At 42.8% G+C, this 25,584-nt stretch overlaps 1 protein-coding gene across 1 annotated transcript in view; it reads left to right on the forward strand.

The window, feature by feature from the left end:
• LOC137414560 (endosome/lysosome-associated apoptosis and autophagy regulator family member 2-like) overlaps positions 1–25,584 on the forward strand; it is a 155,734-nt gene that overhangs the window by 117,900 nt on the left and 12,250 nt on the right. Inside the window, exons 13-20 of the mRNA XM_078770035.1 lie at positions 590–727; positions 850–1,107; positions 5,103–5,264; positions 7,860–8,025; positions 10,649–10,751; positions 17,258–17,359; positions 20,847–20,973; positions 21,197–21,375. Of these exons, the coding sequence (XP_078626161.1) occupies positions 590–727; positions 850–1,107; positions 5,103–5,264; positions 7,860–8,025; positions 10,649–10,751; positions 17,258–17,359; positions 20,847–20,973; positions 21,197–21,375 (1,235 nt within the window). The remainder of the gene's footprint in view (positions 1–589; positions 728–849; positions 1,108–5,102; positions 5,265–7,859; positions 8,026–10,648; positions 10,752–17,257; positions 17,360–20,846; positions 20,974–21,196; positions 21,376–25,584) is intronic.

Consider the following 25,584-nt stretch of genomic DNA (forward strand, 5'->3'; position numbering starts at 1 on the left):
TCCTGTAGAATATTTTAATTATAATTATGACGTCATAGGTCACGTAGTACAGGTGCCATCTTGCAAAAACCGAAAAAAAAACTTTGCACCTCTATATCTCCGAAACCACTCCATGGGGAAAAAATTGAATCGTGGCTCATTGCAAAGAACTTCACATGGGGAATAAGTGTTGTTAATGATGACGCCATTGGTGCCTTAATTATGACGTCATAATTTGACAGGGACAACGCTTAGTCTGATCAGTTTTAAATTTATTAAGCGTGATCGACAACTATTGCATTAGAGAATATAAATTTATGACGCCATCGTTCACGTGGTCTGGCAGCCATATTGGATCAAAGAAAAAAAACTGAAAAAATAGAAGAGTTGGCTCGCACCAAGTTGATTGCGCAGGGTAAGTATTTTATGATTACCATCTAGTTTGTTTCCTGGTGTTGAGAGTTAACTTTTCTTCACCACTTTGGCTCTTCCTGCATTTCTGAGATCGAGTTTCATCGATTGCTCATTCTAAAGGACAATTGCAATAACTTTTTTATTTTAATGGCGAACCATATTCTTTGATTTTAATTATCTTGCACGTTGTTTATAGGATAGTGGAAAGCAAGTTTCCAAGTTGGTGCAAACTTGGCACGGTTCGAACGAGAAGCAGTCATTTAAGTACAGCTTGAGCACCAATGCAACGACCATCTTCAGCTGGGCCTTTCAGCGCTCGAGTTCAACAAACGATGTGAGAGTGACAAATGATTTGTTAATAAACAAGTCATATTTGTACTTTGTGTCCAAGATGCTAATGCAATGCGTACAGACGTAGATTTAAGAGTGTAACAAGCTGGGTGTATTTCTGTGCAGACTAGAAAGCATATCTCTGATGTCGCAAAGATTTTCTTCATCAATGTGACCAACGTTCTGGATGGGGTGGCATCCTACTGCAAACCGTGTGCGCTCGGAGTGGATACGCGTTCCTGCGTGCCGTGTCCATCCGGCCACTACATTGAATCTAGCTCTCGGTTCTGCCTACCTTGCCCTTCAGGCACACACCTGACAAACCGCCATGCCTCTGGTATCGCGGCTTGCCAGCCTTGTGGGCCAGGCACCAAAAGCAGTGCTGTAAGTGTTGTCTTTTAAAGAGCCCTTGTCATGTGTAATTGAACTGGATGTATTAATAAGTTATTTAAAGGACAAACGCTTTCACACACCTTAATTACTTGCAAAATCGAAGATTTTTCAAGTATATTGGTCGGTTGCATTTGTGGTTCTGTCTGTCTGTCTGTCTGTTTGTTTGTCACCGGCCTACAGGTCACAATTTTCAACCGATCTTCACGAAACTTCACCAAATGGTAGAGTTGGTCAAAAGCAAGAAGCCTATTGTTTTTGGGGTCAAAAGGTCAAAAGGTCAACATAGGCTAAAGGTCACCAACGTTGCTAAATTTCTAAAATCCTCAATTTTCATCCGATTGACTTGAAATTTGAAGAGGACTTGCATATCTGGTCACTGAATTCAACACCAAGTATTTTTGAGGTCAACATAGGCCAAAGGGTCAAAAGGTCAAAATGTCAACATAGGCCAAAGGTCACCAACGTTGCTAAATTTCTAAAATCCTCAATTTTCATCCGATTGACTTGAAATTTGAAGAGGACTTGCATATCTGGTCATTGAATTCAACCACCAAGTATTCTTGAGGTCAACATAGGCCAAAAGGTCAACATAGGCCAAATTTCTAAAATCCTCAATTTTCATCCAATTGACTTGAAATGTGAAGAGGACTTGCATATCTGGTCATTGAATTCAACCACCAAGTATTTTTGAGGTCAACATTGGCCAAAAGGTCAACATAGGCCAAGTTTCAAAAATCCTCAATTTTCATCCAATTGACTTGAAAATTTAACAGCATTTGCACATTGAGTCACTAAATAGGAAAACTAACTATTTTTGAGGTCGAAAGGTCAAAGGTCAACTCAAGGTCAACCTTCCAAAAACATTTTTCATCTGAAAAATCATCACTTTTCCTCCTATTAACTCGAGCTTTGATCAAGATTGTCAATTTTAATATTGATGAAATGGACAATTTGCTGTATGAATGGAATTTTTTTTCTTGATGGGGGGGGGGGGGGGGAGGGGGCGATTTTGCAAGTATCATGCTCTGCATGATGTCTTGTTTCTTTATTAATAAATATGTCAAGGCTCATGGAAGAACGAAACAACTGAGAGCAAAATTCGACATGGACATCTGTGCTTGCTATGCATACAAATGGAAGAAACCATCTCTGTTGATTTTTCTATGTTTTACGATAGCTCCTCCATGATATTTGGACCCTGTAAAGAGTCCACAGCAAAATACAAATGGAAAAGCCATACTGCTGCTTAGTGGATAATTGCACGATGTGATCTTGGCTTTGCAAAAAGCGGCAACCCCCTATGGGTTTGCACTGCAGTCACTCAATATTTGTGCTAGATACAGACAACGTTATCATTTGAAGAGGACAATGAAGCTCCGCCGTAGCAGAGGAATGTTTGTAGCACATGTGGGTATCAGTTTGAGATGCTCAGATCACTTAAAGATGACAAACTACCAGAACTTACCAATTCCTCTTTGTTCGTATGCAGCACAAGGCTGTGGGGTAGCATCATTGGCTGAAGACATGGTTGTACCACTGATGCAATGTCCTCTGCTGGTTGGGGCAGAAATTTGGTGGTGTGCATGGTGTTGGCGATAGATCGACTACTGATCATGAAGGATACTGCAGGATCTTTAACGTCCTCCAACGAATGTCAGTTGACGAGACAACCGTTTCACGTCAATTTGAGGGATGGCGCACACACATTGATGAATCATCCTGCCTGTGAAACACCCGGATGACAATGTATAGCTGGGTCGGTATTTGAACCCTGGCTAGACAGCTGGCTTAGAAGTGAGTGTACGTACCTTTAGGGCTTAGGCCATCATATCAGCCCAGAACATACAAATGAGTGAGGAAGATAGCTCTGACTCTAAGTACCATTCGTTTATTGTACACCTCTCCTTTCCTATTCCATCTTCAGGTGCTGCATGATGTCATCGACGGGCACCAAAGGGGGCCCGACGATGACACGCACTGAAAGGTAGTACTCAGTTTTCACTCCATTTCTCTTTGTTTTCTTTCTTGTTTATTGATTAATCATTTAATTAATATTTTAATTAATTTATTTATTGATTAATTTAATTTATTGATTAATCAATTCATCGTTTGTTTGGTTCTTTGTTTTTTGTTGTTTGTCCGGCGATATCTCTGCCCGGCGATATTTGGGCACAATAACGTGCTTTGGAAAAAACAGGATTTTTTCTTTTTTGATTATTTATTTATTTAATTACTTAATTATTATCGATTTATTAAGTACTTAATTGTTTTATTTTGAGCTAGGAAGCTTCATATTTGGACACGACAATGACAAGGTTATTTGGCTCTAAAGGGTATTTTTGATTTATTGATTAATCAATTCATCGATTAATTCTTGAATTTATTTTTGTTTTTAGTTACAGATTCGGATGAAACGGTGCTGGTTTAGGTATGCCATCAACCAATTGATACATAATTAAATAATTTTTATAATTATTATTTATTTATTTTTTATTATTAATCACTTATTTATTTTCTTTCTCATCTGGGCAATATCTCAGGCACCTTTTGAGCTAGGAAGCTGATATTTGGACATGACAGTGCCCAAGTGATTTGAATATAAAGGTTTTTATTTATTTATTGATTAATCGATTAATTATTTATTGATTAATCATTTATTTATTTATTAAAAATTATTTAATTTTCAAAAGGTTAGAGGTTTGGATGAAACACTGATGGTTTAGGTATGTTATTAGCCATTTGATTAAGAAATTAATTATTTTACAATTATTATTTATTTTAATTACATAAGTAATCAATTATTGTACACCTCTCCCTCCTAATACCGTCTATGTGCTGCACAGCAGCAATGCTGTGCGCTGGAGGATGTTATTTATTTATTTGGCATGGGGGAGGTGTACTTTGAATGCAGCTGTACTTGTTAACTTTTTTTTATTCCTATCGAGAAGAGGATTTTGTGGACACGAAGGAAATTGGAGTATTGCAAGGAAACGGGTAGGAAGGAAAAGAGAATGAGCAAAAAAAATAACCGTTTTTATGTCCAGCAGGGTAAATTGTGTTTGTCTTACTGCCATGTCATACCGGAATAAATAAATGGGCCAACAGTGCAAACTAACATACAAAGATGGAGACTTGAGACAAATTCTGGAGCTCAAAAAGACAGTTGGTCAAAAAATAAGGTCTCATCGAGTTTCCTTGTTTTTGGATGGGGTACCTTACATGATGCCTCAAGTTGACCTTTGAAGGGCAGCAGGTCAGTGCCTTGGAATGTGTAACAGGAGTCTTGAGTAAGGTTAATTGTTTTTGGTTGAAGTGTTAATGCAATGATCACCTCAATCATAAAAGCAAAAGGGTAAAAATAGAATTGATTAAACGAATAATTGAGATAATCTAGAGGTTCCTGCAGGCTCTTGTGAAGGGAGGGGTGGTGTAGGGTTCATTGGGCTGGGTATTTATTTGTATGTTGCCACCGAGTGCTTGCCCTGGTTGATCTGATGCCTGGGAACTGTTGGTTTTGTGAGCTTTATGGGGTTTGTGCAAACTGCAAGTTGTGCTGAGTTTCACTCATGTTGGGCATTCAAGACATTGTTCTTTGATGTTTGCTCATTCGGCATTTCTATTGAAATCCTTGGAGGAGAAAAACATAGAATCATCGATTTGGACCTTTGGTGCTTACAAACCACTCACGATAGCCTTGTGTTGACTTAACGGTTAAGGTGGCTGGCTTGCGATCTTTGGGTCCTGAATTCAAGCTCCTGTCTTAACGCCAGGTGGGTTGACTCAGCCTGTCATCCTTCCCAGCTCTCCAAATGAGTTAGAGTACCTGCTGACTGGTAATGTGGGGCATTGGATCAGCGGCACAGCTGCGCTCCCAGAAAAAATGATGCAGCCATAGGCTGAATACGAACCACCACCACCAAATAACTCACTGCTTTAAGCACACATTTGTGAAAGGTGGTCATGTTTGATTTTGAAATGTGTTTCAGGACCATTCGACTTGCTTCAATGACTGCTCCTATGCCCATGAACACTTCAACTTCAACTATGTTGAGCTCGCTGGCCTCCATACCAAACTAATAGGCCCCCACTTTACTCCATGGGGCAAAAAGTACTTTCATTCAATCAACTTTAGCATCTGTGGGCAACAGGTTGGTATACATGCTGCAATTTCATCTCACTTAGGATTGATGGGATTTGCTAATTGCTTTTGAAAATCATGAATGCACTTTTAAAACTTTGATTGAAAATGGCCTTCTGGTTTGGATCAATTTTCATTGGTCATGTGATTTTCATAGCTTCTATATTTTCATAAACCCATGGAAATAGTTTTTTTTTTTTTTTTCTCCAAGGTTCGGTTGATTAAGGTTAAGAACCAAAAAAAACACGATTAAGGTTTTTCATTTGATTGTTTTTTTGTTCAGAAAAAGGCATATCACGGTGTGAGGGGGATTGCTGTGAGTTCAGAAAATGGTCGGAATGTCATATCTGACCAAACCTGGAGGGATTAGAGCAAAAATTTGGGAGTTACGGTTAGGGTTATGCATTATTTTTTTCATTTTTTTTAAACAAATCATACCGTGGTGTGCAGGGAATTGTTGTGACTACAGAACATGGTTCATGGTAGGCATGTCAAATCGGGGAAAAATAATTAATTGAGCGCAAATAAGGAGCAGAAAAGCTCAGTTCCAAACAATTTCTGGCTAAAATAAGCTACTGAATCCTGTAAGGTTGGAATCAATTTCCTCGACAAAACGTAACCTAAAATGTTTGTTGCAATATTAGTTTATATTTTGAACACATTTTTCAAAATTGGATCTGGAAAACCGGAGTTAGATTTGTCTGTGCAAGGTTCACTGCATTTTTTGCACATTTACGTCGAACTCTTAACGTCTTTATTTGAACCCACTGAGTGGTTGAACTTAACATGTTATAAAGTAATTATGTCCGCATTTTAAAAATATATAAAATGTTCACATACATATTTGCATTAAGTATGTAATTTGTGTGATGTATGAAAGGTTTATGTAGTAACGGAGCACTCGTTTCGATTTTAGTTTTAATTATTTTATTTTAAAGTCTTTATTAAGGTGTTATTTGATCTTTTTATGGTACTAATGGTTAATGTATAAGTGTGACATCTGTCATATTACCCAAAATGTTACGTTTGTTGATTAGAAAGCACTTTTAAAGACGTGTTCTTTAGATGAAATGCAAAGTAATTTCTCCTTTAATCACGCATTCAACTTTAATATTTAATGTTGAATCTGACATATACACATGTAGTTAAGACATGGATTTAACTCCTATATGTTTAATTTCTATGTTAACTGTTTTTAACTAGAACGACACTCAGTAGAGAAAATACGTCCGCCTGGTTGGCCATATAACTCAATGGTGAAGAATCACTTTAAAATTCTACTAGCTGGATCCGGATCCAGATCTTCACCAAAATTGAATCGATTCTTTCTTGTCACACACACAGCCTGTCCACCAAGATTCGTCCAAATCCGTCCATACCTTTTTGAGATATCCCGCTATGTATCGTTTTTGGTCCTATCTCTCAATGGTGAAGAATCACTTATAAATTAAAATAAGTCTCATATCCGAATCCATATTCAGATCTTCACCAAAATCGAATCGATTCTTCCTTGTCACACACACAAAACCGGTCCACAAAGTTTCGTCCAAATCCGTGCATAACTTTTTGAGATATCCTGCTATGTATCGTTTTTGGCCCAATCTCCCAATGGTGAAGAATCGCTTTAAAAATTCTAGTAGCCGGATCCGAATCCGGATCTTCACAAAATCTATTCATTTCGTCCTTTGTCACATACTCCACCTCTCTGCCAAATTTAGTCCGAATCCGTCCACAACTTTTTGAGATATTTTGTTCACAAACGGACAGACAGGGGTGAAAACATAACCTCCATCCACCTTTGGTGGCGGAGGTAATTACAAGGTCTCACAAGGTCTATACTAGTCGATAACGTTCTTAAATATGTTAATCTACCACTTTATCTTTTAGTTGCATTAATAAAAGGGGAACTACAGACCGACGTTGATGTTAAGATGTGATTGGCGATGCGATGAAACATCGGAATTGTAATTTTTAGCATTTGTTTGTATTGAACGTTGTGAATGATTTGGGGGAAAGTTTCCCGATGTCAAAATCAAATTTTAATGTCACCACGGTGTGTGTAGAAGGGATGTTGCAGAGAGGAATGAGTGGTCGCATGAACTTCTACGATGTAAAATAAATGAAATAAAGTAGCCGAGATGTTCGTACCAATAAGTGCACAGCACAATAAGTTTGCCTGCACAAGTGTGGCATGTTCGGGTTCGGAGGTTAGAAATGAATTTGTAAGAAATTAACGGATATCTCTGCATCCACCAAATTTGGCATACGAGTCTGTTAGAATCCAGAGGCAGGACCCAAGCACAGGGGGGGTTGGGGGGGGGGGGGGGAGGGAAAGTCAGGACTCGGACTTGAACTAGGAGTGCCAAGTAATCGGACTCGTACTCAGAGCGCAGGACTTGGACTTGGACTCAGACAGCTCGGACTTGCAGTTGGACAAGATGGACTCTACGACAACACTGATTCAAGCATTACTTTTTTTTAAATCCATCGCCATTTGTGTATCAAGTTGCCACAAGCCCATCGTCTGATTTTGTTCATCTTCATGCATTTTGAGAGAAATGCTCTCAATGAAAACAAAGGTAGTTATTGCGAATTTTTTTTATAGGGCAACGAACTTGCATCATGTGTAGACAACATCACTTTGCTGTCGACAGACTCTGGCTCTGAAAGCATCTCACGAGGTCTCATCTGTCGCTCCAACGTCGTCCTTTCGGATTCACACAGTGTCACGTTGTCATCCCAATCCATCATCTTGGCCGATTGGCTTGTTGGTAACTTTTGCGCAATGCTTGATCGGTAATGTTGTCTTGAACGTTTTTGGTCAAAATGCCCATCAGGAATATGTAGCTTATATTTATCGCATGTGATGTCATAGATGTAAAAAAATAAACAATAAAAAGTCTATATGGAGTTGATGAAACAACTGTGATAGAGACTGCGCAGATAAACAGACACGGAAGTGGCTGACAGACATACATTTTTTTAATGTAGAAATGTTTATCCACTGATTTACAGAAAAAAAAGACACCAAACAATATAGTCTGTCCGTCCAACCGCCCAAGTTGTGTTGGCGCTCATCTCAAATCTTAAAGGCAATACGTTGAAACTACCTGAAACTTGGAATATACATCGGCCAATACGTCAAATTAATGGCTTGCGAAACAAATTCAAAATCTGTTTACCCCCCCCCCCCCCAGTGACTGCAGTGCAAAAAAAATATGACAGCATCAAAATCTGCGCTCAATAAGAGGTCTCCTGGGGGGGGGGGGTTACCCCCCAAAATAGGTATTTGCTCTCTTCTCCGAAACTACAAAACTACTTTTGATGAAACTTGGCTACAAGCTTCATGTCTGATGCTTAACGAAGGAGTATTGACTGCATTAAAATCTGAGCACATTGAGGGGGTTTACAGGGGAGGGAGGAGTTTACCCGCCCCTCCCCCCAAATAGGTACTTGCTCTCTTCTCTGAAACTACACACATTCTTTTGATGAAACTTGGCCATAAGCTTCATATCTGATGCTCAACAAAGGTATATTGACTGCACAAAAACCTGCTCTCATTAAGTGGGTCTGTCTACGGTGTGGGGGAGGGGGGAGGGTGACCCCCCAAAATCGGTATTTGCTCTCTTCTCCAAAACTACACACACGATTTTGATGAAACTTAGGCATCAGATATGAAGCTTATGGCCAACGAAGGTGTAATATTGACAGCATCAAAATCTGCGCTCCTTGTGGGGCTCTTCGTGGGATTTTTGACCGCCTCTCCTCCCCCCAAATATATATATATATATATATATTTTTTGGTATACAAGATCGAGGCTCGTGAAAGAGCGAACATTAATCACACAGAAAGAGAAACAGACACATAAAACAAATAACATCGGGAGCGGTAGACAAGATGGGGAGAGAGGGGGAAGGACACAAACACAACATTTGAGAGCAGGGACCGAGAGACATGGAGACATCGAGAGATCTGTGGGAGGGAGAGGGCTTTGGGGGGGGGGCATGTGAAGGGCGGGGGGGGTGGGAGAGGTATAAACATATGGACACTGCCAGGACTTCCAGGAAAGAAGTTGGAATTTCAAACAAGGTGGATCTGGGGTGAATTAGTGGGGGTAGAAAAGATCAAGGTTTTGGATGGGGGAAGATAAGAGATGGTGGTGAACAGCTGTTTTAAAGACCTGGAGGGAGGAGTGGGATTGAAGTGAGTGTGGGAGTTTGTTCCAGAGGCGGGAGAAAAGAGGAATGAAAGAGTGAAGGTGAGCAGAGAGCCGAGATTTCGGCAGTTTAACCATCAGAGGGTTGCTGGCAGATCTTGTGCGACCTGTAGGAATATTTGGGGGACAGAGCACAGAGAGAGCTGGGGGAGCAAGGCCGGAGAGGAGTCGGTAGAAGACAGAAAGACCACCTACCTGCCTGCGGTGAGTGAGTGAAAGGCCCTCAGAGATAGCTTCATCGTGGGAGATTCCAATGATTTTGAAAGCTTTGGATTCAACAGCGTGAAGCCGAGCCAGGTGTGAGGCAGGAGCACCAGCCCATAGGGGAGAACAGTATTCCATTGAGCTGCGGATGAAAGCCTTGTATGTGGTGAGGAGCTCAGGTGTGCCGAGGAAGGACTTCGCACGACGGAGGATGCCCAGTCGGCGACTGGCTTTGGAGGCCAGCTTGGACATGTGGTTTTCCCAAGAAAGATCATGGCAGATAGTGAGACCCAAAAGCTTGAAACCAAAATTTGCTCTGTTCTCTGAAACTACACACACAATTTTGATGAAACTTGGCTACATGCTTCATATCTGATGCCTAACGAAGGTGTATTGCCTAATGAAGGTGTATTGACCACATCAAAATCTGAGCACATTAAGGGGGTTCATGGGGGAAATGGGGTTGACCCCCCCAAAATAGGTATTTGTTCTCGTCTCCGAAACTACGCACACAATTTCAATGAAACTTGATCACAACCTTCATCGTGCATGATGTACCAAAGTTTGTCCATGTCATAAAAAATATCAGGGTCTTTCAGGATCCGCTGTCTTATTTTTGCTTGGCTGATAGGGGCTATCCCCAAAAAGTTGGACATAGAAAAATTTCGTCTCCGGTAGTAATTCTTGGGGAAAATGCCAGGGGCAGAGAAAAAGCCCCTTTATATGGTATGTGCCATGTGGCAAAGTATAGAAAAGAAGGGACATGTCCTCCAACACAGCTCAACACTAGCCTTCATCAGCAAGACTACCATAATCCTTTATTCTATTATTTTCATTAATTTGATGCATTGATAGTTACTGTCAAAAAGCATCAAAAGTAATGTGATCAATGGGCAGTTGTGATAAGATGACAGCTTGTAATGTTTGCGGGATGTTGAAGCTTTTTACTAATCATTGCATTTTACATCTTCAGGTGTTTCAACCAACGACACCTTAGGAAAAGGTATGGCTGCTTCATCAGAGCTTTTCTCTTCATCTTCCTTTCCTCACATTCCAGACATCATCCATTTCTACCGGTGAGCAAGTTTTCTGAGGTGTGTTTTTGAGTGATTGGTGAAATGCATGAATAAACTTGAAGGTTTCTTGATTATTATTTCTGAATAATTTTGTTATTAATTTCAATGTGGTTTCTGTGCAGAATTTATTGTACTCTGCTAACGATAAATGGCTGTCTAGTTAGGTGAAATAATACATAGACTAGAACGGCACTCTTCGACGTCACGACGTCGACTGATTATGCCTCCTCACACATTATTACATCATTATAATACTCGTATAAAGTTTGATTTAAATTCATTCAGCTGTGCCCAAGTTAGCACATTTTTACCTGACATGACCTCTGACCTTTGACCTATTGACCCCAAAATTTTATCAGTTCATGTTTACATCATTATACATACCTGTACCAAGTTTTAATTTAAATCCCTTCAGCTGTTCACAAGTTCTCAAATTTTTACCTGGCATGACCTCTGACCTTTGGTTTTTAACCTCAGGACCCCCAAAATCTAATCAGTTAATCTTTACATCATTATACATATCTGTACCAAGTTTGAATTAGATCCCTTTAGCTATTCTCAAGTTATAGACCTATTATAAACTTTGACCTTTAACCTTTGAAGTCTTGATCCCACAATCTAATCAGTTAATCGTTATAATATTATACATACCTGTACCAAGTTTGAATTAGATCATTTCAGCCATTCTCAAGTTATAGACCGATTACAGATTTGACCTTTGACCCCAAAATCTAATCACTTAATATTTAAAATATTATTGTCACGCAACTCCAATTAACATCAGAGTTGCGGATAGCCTAAACGGTCTTATTCGGAGGCAACTATCCAAACACGGATTCGGCTATGGCCGCGCGGGAGGAAGAAGGGAAATGGAGGCTGCGGCGAAAGCACTTAACTGCAGCACGCCGGCGTAGCTCCGGTCCTGTGAGAGGAAATTAACTCAAGCGGCACAGGTTTGAATGGGAAAGGAAAATAATACAACGATTTATTCAAATAAAAGCAAGGACAGGAAAAGCACGATAATAACTCTAATAAGAAGCCTAAATTGGGATCCCACACACAACAGATATCAAACACGATACGAGGGAGATTAATTAAAGAAAAGAACACGTCACGTCGTGTACAGTGTACGCGGAGCTCGGGCTTATCTGTCTCGTCGTCTTCTTCCCGGCCTGGACGAATCCTCCGTCCGCCTCGCACGCTTCGCTAGGCCCGAGCCAACACCCTCGCCGCTGCACCCGAGGTCCCGCTCCAAGCTCCGATCCTCTCGCCGCCAATGAGGTCCGTGCACCAAGCTCCAAAAGCACCAGCACCGCTCCACTTGGGCTACAACTCAGCCCAACTCGGCTGTGCAAGACGCAAAAGAGCTGCAATAGCGAGTCACTTTTCTGCATCTCTCAAACCACTGCCAGAAGCAACTGCTCTGAACAAACTGCGTGCACTCCAGCGAACTCTCCACTCAACTGCGCTACTCAACTCTGCGCAACTCAACTCTGCACACTCAACTCCAACTCAGGTCGGGGCCCTGATCTCATCTCCTGCTCAACTGAACTGCTTGAAATGCGCACATGAACTCTCGATCCAACTGTCAGCAAAGGCGTCCGGTGCTCACTGCTCGAAAATGGCGTCCGGCCCACGTTACTATCTCTCGCCGATGATGTCAGCATTGGGGCACTGCTCTGCCAATCAGAGCCTCCACCGACTCGCCCATGCACGCCCAATGCATCACTCCAACTCTCCTCCCCTACTCCGTGGTCCTTATGTTATAGCACGTGCTATGCGAGGTGGGTAGGCCTCTCCGAGGTGTAAATGGTGGCGGCCAATTGTGGCGGTGTTCCAGCCTGATTTCTTCCTAAGTCATGTCGGGGGGAAGGCATCATTTAGTGTTGTACTAAAGGTCCTAACTCGTGTTGATGTGGTCTGCAGTGCCATAATGGACAAAGGTTTGACTACCAGGTGAGACATACAAGGGCTCTACTGATTATTCCCTACAATAACTAACACACGAATCTCCTGGTAGATTCACAATCATACATCTTAACCCGACAAATGCCTACACATGACTTGTTACAGGTAGATTCCCTATCGCGACATCTCCAAGCATGTTACCTACTCAGATCTACTCTGCTCTACATATTGCTCTACCAAATTCGTAACATTATACATACCTGTACCTGGTGTTGGGCTAGCGGCTAGGGTGCCAGCTTAGGATCCTAGGATCCTGGGTTCGAATCCCGGTCGATCGCTGAATTAACGCCAGGGGGGTTGACTCAGCCTGTCATCCTTCCGAGGTCGGCAAATTGAGTACCAGTTCACTGGTAATTCCCTGTTTGTCGTAAAAAGGTGACAAAAAGGGTTGGCGGCAGGAAGGGCATCCGGCCGTAAAACATTGCTTCAAAAAGGGGACCAAAAAAACAACAACAACCACGGTCCCCGAAAAAGGCCAACCCCCGCTTGCGGGGAAAAATGGCCTCTAAAGGTGTTTTTTTTTTATACATACCTGTACCAAGTTTGAATTAGATCACTTCAGCCGTTCTATAGTTTGACCTATTACAGATTTGACCTTTGACCTTTGCCCCCAAAATCTAATAAGTTAGTCTTTACAACATTATACATACCTGTACCAAGTTTGAATTGCATCACTTTAGCCGTTCTCAAGTTATAGACCTATTACAGACTATGACCTTTAACCTCTTGACCCCAAAATCTAATCGGCTCATCTTTACATCATTCTACATAAGTGTACCGAATTTGGTCAGAATCCCATCACTGGTTTACAAGTTATCGTGGTATCAGTAGTTTTACCTAACATGACCTCTGACCTTTGCCCTTTGACCTCGTTACCCCAAAATCTAAGCATTTCATCTTTACCTCATTATACATACGTGTGCCAAGTTTGACTAAGATCCCTTTAGCCATTCTCAAGTTATTGCAGGAACGAAAACCTATCACAAACGGACAGATGGACAGCCGGACGGACAACCTGAAAACATAATGGCTCCGGTGACTTCGTCGGCGGAGGAATAAATTTCTAAAATGTGAATTTTTGTTGATGTTCTGAAATCTAGATTTGTCTAGAAATCTAGAAAATCTAAAACTAAACAACGAGTGTAGCAGGTGTACTGACTGAAGGGAGGTCATACGTGAAAAGGGAGACGGACGTCACGCTTGAGTTGACGAGTTATATAAAGGAGAGGAGGTCACCATAATAAGAGAGCAGTTGTGGGGATGGGGACAGTGTGAGACCATGGTACTGTCCTGCGTTGAAAGACGTGTTCCAGGTAGCTTCTTTTTTTTTCTTCTTTTTTTTGTATACAAGATCGAGGCTCGTGAAAGAGCTAACGTTAATCACACAAAAAGTCAAACCGACACATAAAACATATAATAAGGGGAGCGGTAGACAAGATGGGGAGAGAGGGGGAAGGACACAAACACAACATTTGAGAGCAGGGATATTGAGAGATCTGTGGGAGGGAGAGGGCTTGGGGGGAGGTGGGAGAGGTATAAAACATATGGACACTGCAAGGACTTCCAGGAAAGAAGTTGGAATTTCAAAAAAGTGGATCTGGGGTGAATTAGTGGCGGTAGAAAAGATCAAGGTTTTGGATGGGGGAAGATAAGAGATGGTGGTGAACAGCTGTTCTTCGCACGACGGAGGATGTCCAGTTGGCGACCGGCTTTGGAGGCCAGCTTGGAAATGTTAACGAACAACTTCCTTTTCCATATCTGCAAAGGTGGATGCTTCAGAAATCTGCGTCTCAGAAGTGTTTATACTGCTCTACACAGGTTGGAGTCATTTGAAAAAGGATTTTGATGGATTATCTATGGAGAGGTCATTGATGTAGTTCAAAAACAAGGTCAGTCCTAAAACGTGGCCTTTTGGGATTTAAGAGGGAGCACTTGAGACAGAATGCGAGCAACCTATTATTTCAAGACCAAACCCATTATTTCCACTCATCATTGAAGGAGGAGTCCTATAATCCCATTATAGCTGACAGTATGGAAAATAAGAATGTTGATAGACAGTATCAAAAGCTTGAGAGTTTGAGATTTTTGTATGTATCCATTGTTGGATTAATATAAGCAACCTTTTGTTGATAGAATAGCTGGGGTGGAAACCAAACAGATGATAAATAATGCCTAGGTTCTTAAACGGTGATTACATCACTTTGCTTTGATGGGGAGAAGACTGGTCTGTAGTTGTGATGAGACAAAAGTGCAATGTTTTGTCTGAGCGCGTACAGCGTGTGTCGTCAAAGGTTGGCCGACCGTCTCTAGGCCTACCATGGTGGTGTGATGCTGCGGGCATCCACTGCAAGCACTGGGTGGCAGGTTCATCTGGGTGAGAGCAAACAGGTTCATCTGGGTGAGAGCAAACAGGTTCATCTGGGTGAGAGCAAACAGGTTCATCTGGGTGAGAGCAAACAGGTTCATCTGGGTGAGAGCAAACAGGTTCATCTGGGTGAGAGCAAACAGGTTCATCTGGGTGAGAGCAAACAGGTTCATCTGGGTGAGAGCAAACAGGTTCATGCTTGTACCGACCTCCTTCAGGTGCCGGTTTCTATGTGTGCTCGTAGTGTTCTTTTTACCGGGAGTCTCTCTCCCTTTCTCCATGTCTCGGTCGCTGCTTCGCGGTGAGGTGTACAGACAGGATGCCATGAGAGAAGGACCTGGAGAAGTTTGAGGTGGTGTAAAGATTGACTTGTAACTTTTCAGCCTTGATGGGAGAGAAGTCCACATGCTACAGAGTGCTTGTGTCGAAAAATGGAGGGTAAAGGACGGACCTTGTCCTTTTCAGTAAAAACAGTGTTAAGACTCATCTTTTTCTCTAGGGACTGTCCAACATTGTAGTATCAAAAAGACATAGCTCCTTATTGAAGGCGAGTCGGAGTTTGCTGCGTTGGAGTGGCGACCCATCCAGGATTGCACTCCTTAGCCAATGAAACTGCCTCAGCAGCCCTATGCTCCTCGTGGTATAAAAGGATGGTTATTATATGTTATTATATTATGGAAGTTGGAGTGTGCATCAGACACAAACATTCCCAGGCTTTGAAAAATGGTGAGAGACTTAAGAGGTTTGACCACATTAGCTTGGTATTGGGTCAAACATTGTTTAACAAACAAATACAACAACAGACATTTTAAGGCAATTTTCCCTGCTAGAGCGGGGGTTAGCCTTGCGGGCCCCATGGCAATCTTCTCCATCTTGCCCTATTTTCTGCATCTCTCCTTGTGAACCCCCTTGCCCGCATTTCTTCTTCCACCTCCTTCAGCCAAGTCTTTCTCGGTCTTCACCGTCCTGTACTTCCTTCTACATTCATTTCCATCACTCTTCTCACCCAGTCACTTTCATCCTTCCTCAACACATGACCAAACCATCTCAACCTGTTCCTCTTCACAGCATCAATCACAGGCTCTATTCCCATCATCTTTCGCAATTCATCATTTGTCTTCCTCTCTCTCAACGATACTCCGCACATCCACCGAACCATTAGCATTTCCACCCTTTCCAGCCTTCTTTGCTGCTCTACGTTCATTACCCATGTCTCGCTCCCATAAATCATAACACTTCTCACACATGCAGCATACACCTTTCCCTTCAGCTTCAACGACACTCCCCTCCTCATCAGCACGCCACTCAGTTCCCGAAACTTCTTCCATGCACGTCTCACTCGAGCAACCGTTGCCGAGTCTGATCCACCTTCTCCATTCAGCATGTCTCCGAGGTAGCAAAATGTTTTCATACCTTCTAGCTTCACGCCATCTCCAAGATCCAACTCAACATTTCCTCAATCTGCAGCTCCCTCTGTGCACATTAGGACAAAAAAGGACAAATCTGTGATGGCCCTATAGCCAAATGTATCTTCCTTCGGGCATACTCTAACTGTGTGCCAACTCTCGTGCTTGTATCATCAAAGTCACAATTCTCCCAAATATTTCACCTATCTGCCGTACTATGGTGAAAATGTGATACTTGAAAACAGCTGAAGGGATTTAAATCAAACTTGTTTATTTTTAGGACAGCGAACAGGGCATCTACCCGTTGTGGGACCATGCGGAGGCATATTGGTGACACCGTCGCATTGCTCTAGTTTTGTTCTCTCTCCAAATGGTGAAGAATCGCTTTAAAATGTCTACTAGCCAAATCCAGATCCGGATGTTCACCAAAATATAATCAATTCGTCCTTGTCACATACCTAACCTCTCCACCAAACTTTGTCCGAATCCATCGACAACTTTTTTAGATATCCTATTCACAAACAAACAGACAGACAAACAAACAAACACAGACAGGGGTGAAAACATAACCTCTATCCACCTTATGTCATGGAGGTAATAATGTTTAGCAATGCACTTGCAAAGCGACTCAATAAACCAGCCAGTGGACTTCCCATTAGATTATTAGAAGGGTTAGATAGGACTCTGTGCGCTAAGAAATCTGAAAAATTACAACCTGATTTATTTGATTCTGTTTGCTGAGGTTATCTCTCACTTCCACCCTTAAGCTCTTCTGATGCAACGCCATCATGTCAAAATGGCCGCAAGACGACAATCCGCCTACGTTGTGCTCCTGACAGACCAATTGATGGAGAGTTTATAGCACCAAGGTATGTCGGCTTCTTTTATTAGAACTGTCAGAACTTGAGATTCAGAGTAAATCTGAAAATAGGCGTAAAAGTATATTTTAGATGTGCAAAGTCAATTTAGGTTGTATGGGAATTTGAGAGAGAGGGAGAAAAAAGGTGTGACTGTGATCGAATTGTGCAAAGATTAATGTTCACAAGCATTTGATGAAGAAAATGTTGCCATTAGCCAAGTAACAAGCAGGATAATCTTGCCCAATCCCAAAACGTTGAATGTGCTCTTTTGCTCCAACGAAGGGTTGATGCCCGAAACATCAGCTTCACCTCACTTCCCACAGCGGTTAGCTTATCTCGATCGATGCCCTGTTGTTTTTATCCATTGCTCTACTTGTCTGTCAATGCAGATCGACACTAGTGTTCATTCATTCTGTTTGCACATGCACAAAAGTACCTCAAATGTACACATCAATGAGTTTGCATCATTGCCTTGGTATGAAAAACAGCAAAGGATACTTTTGTTACCAAGAATCGTCTGTCGTAAAACCATCTTTTACGAACAATCTATATAATAATAATATGCTTGTTTGTCAATCCATGTGTAATGCTCCTTTCCACCAATTGGTTGGACAGTGGGTCTGACTCCACCCACAATTGTAATCTGAAAAAAAATTGTACAGCTGCCATGATGGTGCTATGCGAAGCCAAAGACCTCTTTGATGCTGTCATATTCACAATTTCCATGGCCTCACGATAAGTTGTCCCTTCAGTGTAAAATAACCAAAGCGACTGTTAAAAAGATCATCAAATATCGAAAGGTTGGAGCCAATAAGCGTCACAGGCCTTGTGAAGGCCGTCCTTATGCGTCAGGCCTCTAGTGTCAGCCAATGGGGGCAGTGCAATTGAAATATATCCAAGCTATAAGACTACGATGTATTATTTATGCACATGAGCCGTGGGTATTCTTTTGCTTCAAACCGGAGTTGTTTTATTTTTTGAATGATCAGAGGCAGCAGTCTGTTGTATTATACATTGCCCAAATAACTGTGGCATTCTCTCGAGCAAGAGATTTTACCATGGAAATTCTGCGGTCCTAGCTGTAATTCCCGACTATTTTCTCTTGAACGATTTGACCAGGGACCATAAAGCCCATGTTATTATAAAGGTCTTTGTCCAAGGAGTTCTGGGAATCTCACAACATTTCGAAAGAAAATATCCATCATTAATTGCTTTTACCGATGTGTATATATCATTCATTAGGAAGAAGATGATTGGCTCATGGTAGTTTATTGGCACAATTAGGCTGCTCATAGTCACTTGAGAGTTGCAATTCCATAGGGCTTCTGCATGTCACGTGGGATTGTGAGTTGGTCAGGCGACCATGATGAGCCATGACATGTAGGGGCCATGCTGTTACTTTTTTTGTTTTTGATGGATTGAGGAGTTGTGTTTGGTTGGTTGGGGGAGGGGGGGGGGTGGAGGGATGGGATGGGAGGGGGTTGAATTGGCACGGAAGGGGGTTGAAGAGGCTTGGAGTGGGGAGGGAATTTTGAGGCCTCAGGGTTGGGAGGGGGTGGTTGAGGAGTTGGGGTTGGGAGGTGGAAGTTGAGGACTTTAGGATTGGTGGGGGTTGGGGGGGTAGTGGTTGATGACTTGGGTTTTATGAGGGGGGGGGGAGATGGGGGGGTTGTTGAGGACCTGAAGTCACATTTATATTGAGCGGATGTTCCATGTGTCCTTGCTAATCTTATAATAAAAGGCAGTATGTGTGTTTATGTGTTTGTGTTTTCGTCTCCTCCATAATTCCAAAACCATGAAACGTAGCAGCCCCAAACTTTGCATGCATACTAAGGGAGCTCCAAGGGATTGCATGCATGAGAACTGGGTCTTTGGGTGTGTTTTTGAAAATAATTTACGCTAACAGACTTTGGTCAGCCTGCATTCAAGTCGCTATGCTTGGGGTCTTGATTTAACAGGCTTACCATTGGTCATCATCCAAAATCCTGATCTCCATAAATACGAATCGCTAATCACTTGTCAAGCCAGCCGTTTCTTATCAACCGGTTTGTTGGAGTGCTTGCTTGAGTGCTTAAGCTACTTGGTGAGCGCTCCACAAACTTATCGCTAACGAGTATAGTTGCTCGGCGTTGCTCCGGGGCATGGGTGGAGAGCTGAGAAGGAGGGGGGAAAGATAACCGGAAAGGCGGGGGGCAGAAGGTTTATTTAAAATGGTGAGTTGAGGTGATGCTGGTCTGGGAAGGGGTCTTAAAGGGTCTTTGGGGGTTTTCGGAGTCTTCCAGGTCTAAAGGGTCTTTGGAGTATTCGGGGTTTTAAAGTGTCTTCAGGATGTTCGGGGTCTTCAATGGTCTCAATGGTGTGAGGGGTCTTTGGGGTCTTTAAAGGCTGAGGTCGTGCACGGAAATACCCTGAGGACAATTACCGGGTTGGACATGGTCTGTGTGCCAAATTTGGTGTTTGTCGGTCAAGCGGTCCTTGCAAAAAAATGCGAACAGACAGACTGACATCTGATTAATTTTATTTATTAAACTAGTGGGGAACCCGTGGGAAACCCATGGGCATAGATGCACTTATATGACATTTGGACATCTTGAGTAAGATGATGCACAAAGAGGTTTACAAAATGGGTAAGAACCTCTCCCCTCTGCCCCTCACTCTCCTCTTCCCCTCACTCTCCTCTGCCCCTCACTCTCCTCTGCTCCTCACTCTCCTCTGCCCCTCACTCTCCTCTGCCCCTCACTCTCCTCTGCTCCTCACTCCTCTCCACCCCATGATCCTCTCCACCCCTCACTCTCCTCTCCTTCCTCCTCACTCTCCTCTCCTTCCCCCCTCACTCTCCTCTCCTTCCCTCCTCACTCTTCTCTCATTCCCCCCTCACTCGTCTCTCCTTCACTCCTCACCCTTCCCCCTACTCTCCCCCTCGCCTCCCTTTCCCTCTCCCTCCCCTCCTCTATCTCCTCCCCACTATTAATAATCCCATCATGAAGCAACTCTGCGTTGCCCGGCAACGTCGGGTACTTTTGCTTGTAATAATAATCAAATATCCACAATTTAGAAAGTACCTCTCATTGCCAGCAAAATGTGACTGACAATGTTTTTAAAGTTTAAAAGAGCCGTGTTAAGAAAAAGAAAAACCCTTTTCTTTCGACTTATGGTGAAATGAGAGAGAAGTGCTCTCATTGCTGTTTTTTCAACAATTGTACAATTGTTTTTTTCCATTTTATTCAATGTGAATAGAAAGTCGTTTGAAAGGCAACCAATGTTGATTTAGCGTGGAATGTGAAGCTGATAATCTGGAATCTAGATGATAGATTAAGTCGTTTTTCACATCATCTTTAATAAGTAGCAATGATCTAAATGAGTTGTGATCTGCTGATTCCAATTTTATCGTTTTTGTTTATACACTCTACAAAAACCATCATCTAACAGCCTATTTGTTACATCTTGGAATATTTTGTGATGTAATTTGCATTTTTTTTTTCTTTGTAATTTGCAGGCGATGCCACGATGGCACATGTGATGGCTGTACATTTCATTTCTTGTGGCTGACACCAGCAGCCTGCCAGCTCTGCTCTCATGAAGATGTCCAAATAATTGAAGAGGCCTGCAGGGGTGGTGTCCAGGCTCGTAAAAACAAATTGCTGAACATAAGAAATTGATCCTATCTCCTAGAACTATAAATGCAGTTTGTAGTCGTTGTTTCATCGTTGGAAAGCTTGACAGTCTTCTTCACACTGTATGTGTGGACCATTTGTCATCATACATTACTATTTAAGGAGCATTGTCTTACTTCTAATCCTGTAATCATGTGTCATGTGGTAACAGAACCGTTTTTGGCCCTTGTAGAAAATCCAGCACATCTGGAAGAAGCCGCACATATGTCACGGAGGCTTGAGTCTTCCGGAGGACATCAAACAGCATTGCCAAACCATGAGCTGGTGGATGCGTGTTGGAATTTGGGTCGGAACCTTCCTGGGATGCTTGCTCATCTCGCTTACCTTCTACTTCTGGAAAAGAAATCGCAAGTTCGTTTACGTTCGCTACAAATAAATATATAATACAGCATTCTTTTTTGTTTGTTTTTTTGTATACAAGATCGAGGCTCGTGAAAGAGCGAACAGTCATCACACAAAAAGTCAAACCGACACACAAAACACAAAATAAGGGGAGCGGTAGACAAGATAGGGAGAGAGAGGGAAGGACACAAACACAACATTTGAGAGCAGGGACATCGAGAGAAATGCATTTAATATGGAATTTTTTTTTTTCTTGACTTGGGTTTACTTTCTGAGCTCAGTATATCAATCTGGTTAGTTTATTTTACCCTTCGGTGATGTCTTTGTTGAAAGAACCATGTCATTGAGTGTCTTTCGCAGCAAGAAGTCAATAACAGGATTATATCACAGGTGGCGTGACAAAATGTAAGGACAGGTACATTTGACGATTGGCTTCACAATCGGGTATATAAGGGTTGTTGCATTCTGTATTAGTGGAAAACAACTGCTGCACGTCTACAAAAGTTATTGCCGCTTCCTCTGGAGATGGTCCGTCAACTTGACAATGCGGTTTGTCATGGAGTGGTGGCTTTATGAAATTCTGGCATGAAACAGCGTGCTATTGCTCGGCAGTATGGCATGACTCAAGGTCAGGTGTCAAAGATCCTGAAACGAAATGCTCAGAGGGGTGTCCCTACTCCAATACCGAGGCCAGGATGTCCACGCAGAACCACAAGGAGAGATGATCGCCAGCTGCACTGGTTAGTCTCCAATGGCCGTACCAAGTCAGCTAATCGGCTTAGGGCTGAGTGGCAGCAACTGACAAATGTGCCTGTATCCAGAAGGCTAGTCAACCAACGACTGGTTCAAGCAGGCTATCGTGCCAGGCGTCCACTGAGAAAGCCACACCTGACCAGACAACACAGCCAGCGCCGATTGCAGTGGGCCAGAGAGCACCGTCAATGGCAGCCAGGACACTGGAATCATGTGACCTTCAGTGACGAGTCTAGATTTCTGGTCCATCGTCAAGATGGCCGTGTCCGAGTGTGCAGACAAGTGCATGAAGCCCACAACGAAGATTGTATAGTGCCAAGAGTCCAAGCTGGAGGTGGTGGGGTGACCGTTTGGGCTGCTTTTCATGCAGGGGGCAAAACTGACCTGGTTGTTCTGAATGGAAACCTGAACCAGTTCAAGTACAGGGTCATTCTGGAAGAAACATTGCTTCCATTTGCTCGTGCAGGCTTTCGAGGAAACTTTGTCTTCCAAGATGACAATGCACGGCCTCATCGTGCTCGCATGATCCAACACTTTCTTGCTGACCGTGGTGGAGAGCATATGGAGTGGCCTGCCATGTCCCCGGATATGAATCCGATAGAGAACTTGTGGGCAGAATTAACGCGTCAAATCGACAACTTGGACCAGCAGGCTACCTCTGTGCGTGAATTGCAGCAGACTATTGTCACTGCATGGCAAGCGATTCCTGTCCAAACCTTGGCAAATCTCGTGAACAGCATGCCTTGACGTGTACGTGCTCTCCTGAATGCTCGTGGGGGTTACACGAAGTACTGAACTGTAATTTTACTGTCCGTAATCCCAATCATAATTTAGCTTTTGTTTTTGTTGAAATTTTTTTTTGGCTAATGTGCAAAATAAAGAGATACTTATGGAAAACGTACAGAAGTTTAACACAGTACTGTCTGTGAATTGAGTTCGATATCAGTTTACATCACTTTCAAGGATCAATTTATTTGCTTCGAAATGTCAAATGTGGTTTTTGTTTCTTTTAAAGGTCACATTAACAAAATCTAGAATAATTTCAACATAATTCCAATGAACTTTTGGTTCTAAGTCATCTTGAAAAGTAAGTTCACCCCCACAAAAAAAATATTCCATATTAAATGCCAAGTCTGTATATGTATACCTGTGTATATGTTGTCGTGTCCGTGCCGATAAAAACGGGTCTCGGACGAATGACCGATCAAGCTTACCTCCGAGGCATTGTCAACTTTGGCGGATCTTCTTTATCTTTGGCGGATCTCCTTGGCACACCTGAGCTCCTCACCACATACAAGGCTTTCATCCGCAGCTCAATGGAATACTGTTCTCCCCTATGGGCCGGTGCTCCTGCCTCACACCTAGCTCGGCTTCACGCTGTTGAAACCAAAGCTTTCAGAATTATTGGAATCTCCCGCGATGAAGCTATCTCTGAGGGCCTTTCACTCACTCCCCGCAGGCAGGTAGGTGGTCTTTCTGTCTTCTACCGACTCCTCTCCGGCCTTGCACCCCCAGCTCTCTCTGTGCTCTGTCCCCCAAATATTCCTACAGGTCGCACAAGATCTGCCAGCAACCCTCTGATGGTTAAACTGCCGAAATCTCGGCTCTCTGCTCACCTTCACTCTTTCATTCCTCTTTTCTCCCGCCTCTGGAACAAACTCCCTCACTCCCTTCAATCCCACTCCTCCCTCCAGGTCTTTAAAACAGCTGTTCACCACCATCTCTTATCTTCCCCCATCCAAAACCTTGATCTTTTCTACCCCCGCTAATTCACCCCAGATCCACCTTGTTTGAAATTCCAACTTCTTTCCTGGAAGTCCTGGCAGTGTCCATATGTTTTATACCTCTCCCACCGCCCCCTTCCCATGCCCCCCCCCAAAGCCCTCGCCCTCTCTCAGATCTCTCGATGTCTCTCGGTCCCTGCTCTCAAATGTTGTGTTTGTGTCCTTCCCCCTCTCTCCCCATCTTGTCTACCGCTCCCGATGTTATATGTTTTATGTGTCGGTTTGTCTTTCTGTGTGATTAATGTTCGCTCTTTCACGAGCCTCGATCTTGTATACAAAAAAAAAAAACAAAAAAAAAAAAATATGTGCGAGGAGTAGTGGAGGGTAGCGAAGCTTACCTGGATGGACGGATGCGAAGTGGGGTTTTCTGAACCACCAACAATTAAACAAGACGGGACAAGGAATTTAAATGCAACAAATAGAGGATTCAATAAAAATAATGCCAGGGACAAGTAAATGTGCGGTAATACTAAAATCGTAAATGCAGCGCCCCCACACGGACTCGTAAAACAGCACAAGGGGATACATAAATGTGAAAATAAATGCGCAGTGTTTGGAATGTTAGCGGGTACTCGGCTCTTGTCCCCTTTATTGCCCGGGATCGTCACAGGCCCCGTGTCCCTGCGTGGGAAAAACATGCCTTGGTCGCGTTCACCACCAAGCCGCGTTCACCACGCCGACGCAAGCGAACAGGCCCGAGCTCTGTCCTCGTTCCATGCTCCACAAAGCACCAAGGTCTCAGGCGCACACATCCGTCACTAAGTCAGCACGAACAAACCAGGGAAAAAGATGCATCCGCTCGCACCAATCGCTCGGACCACGAGAAAGATGCGTCTGCCCGCAATGAATGTCCCAACGCAAGAGAGAGAAAATGGCAATGTGTCCGCCTGCGATCACTTCCACGAAGCCAGAGAAGGAAAATGCCGGGACATGTTATTTTTACCCTCGGTCTCGCACGTCATCCGATGACGTTCGCGCATGCTCCAATCAGAGTCCATCTCATCGCTCCATCGGCCGGACCAATCATCACCTTTCGGGGCGGGGCCTCATGGCCCTGACGGTTTGGTGTTGTGATGACTCGGCTGGCGGCGCCAGCGGTTGGTTGAATGTCCTGGTTCCGGTTACTTTTCTATGGTGTTTTTTAGTATAGGTCCATGGCTGGTATTGTGTGGAGTGTAGTCATAAGGAACAAGGGAAACATCACAGAGGTCATTTACATACAGGGAATTAATTACCCTTAAACCCTACCTAATTAACATAGCCCCACCCCTCGCCATGGGGAAAAAAATACGCTCTTACCAGACACACAGAGCTGACTTAAGTTACATGAAGGTTTCTTCTTCTTCACGACGACAGTCGGAGCACACTACCTATAGTCCTATACAATACTACCTGGCCCAAAGGTATTTCATTGCCTACCCCCCATAAACGCAACTATATATATATATATATATATATATATATATATATATATATATATATATATATATATATATATATATATATATATACTTGGCATTTAATATGGAATATTTTTTTTGTGGGGGTGAACTTACTTTTCAAGATGACTTAGAACCAAAAGTTCATTGGAATTATGTTGAAATTATTCGACATTTTGTTAATGTGACCTTTAAAAGAAACAAAAACCACATTTGACATTTCGAAGCAAATAAATTGATCC

Source organism: Myxine glutinosa, chromosome 1, assembly GCF_964187855.1.
Source record: "Myxine glutinosa chromosome 1, kmMyxGlut1.1, whole genome shotgun sequence".
Lineage (NCBI taxonomy): Eukaryota > Metazoa > Chordata > Myxini > Myxiniformes > Myxinidae > Myxine > Myxine glutinosa.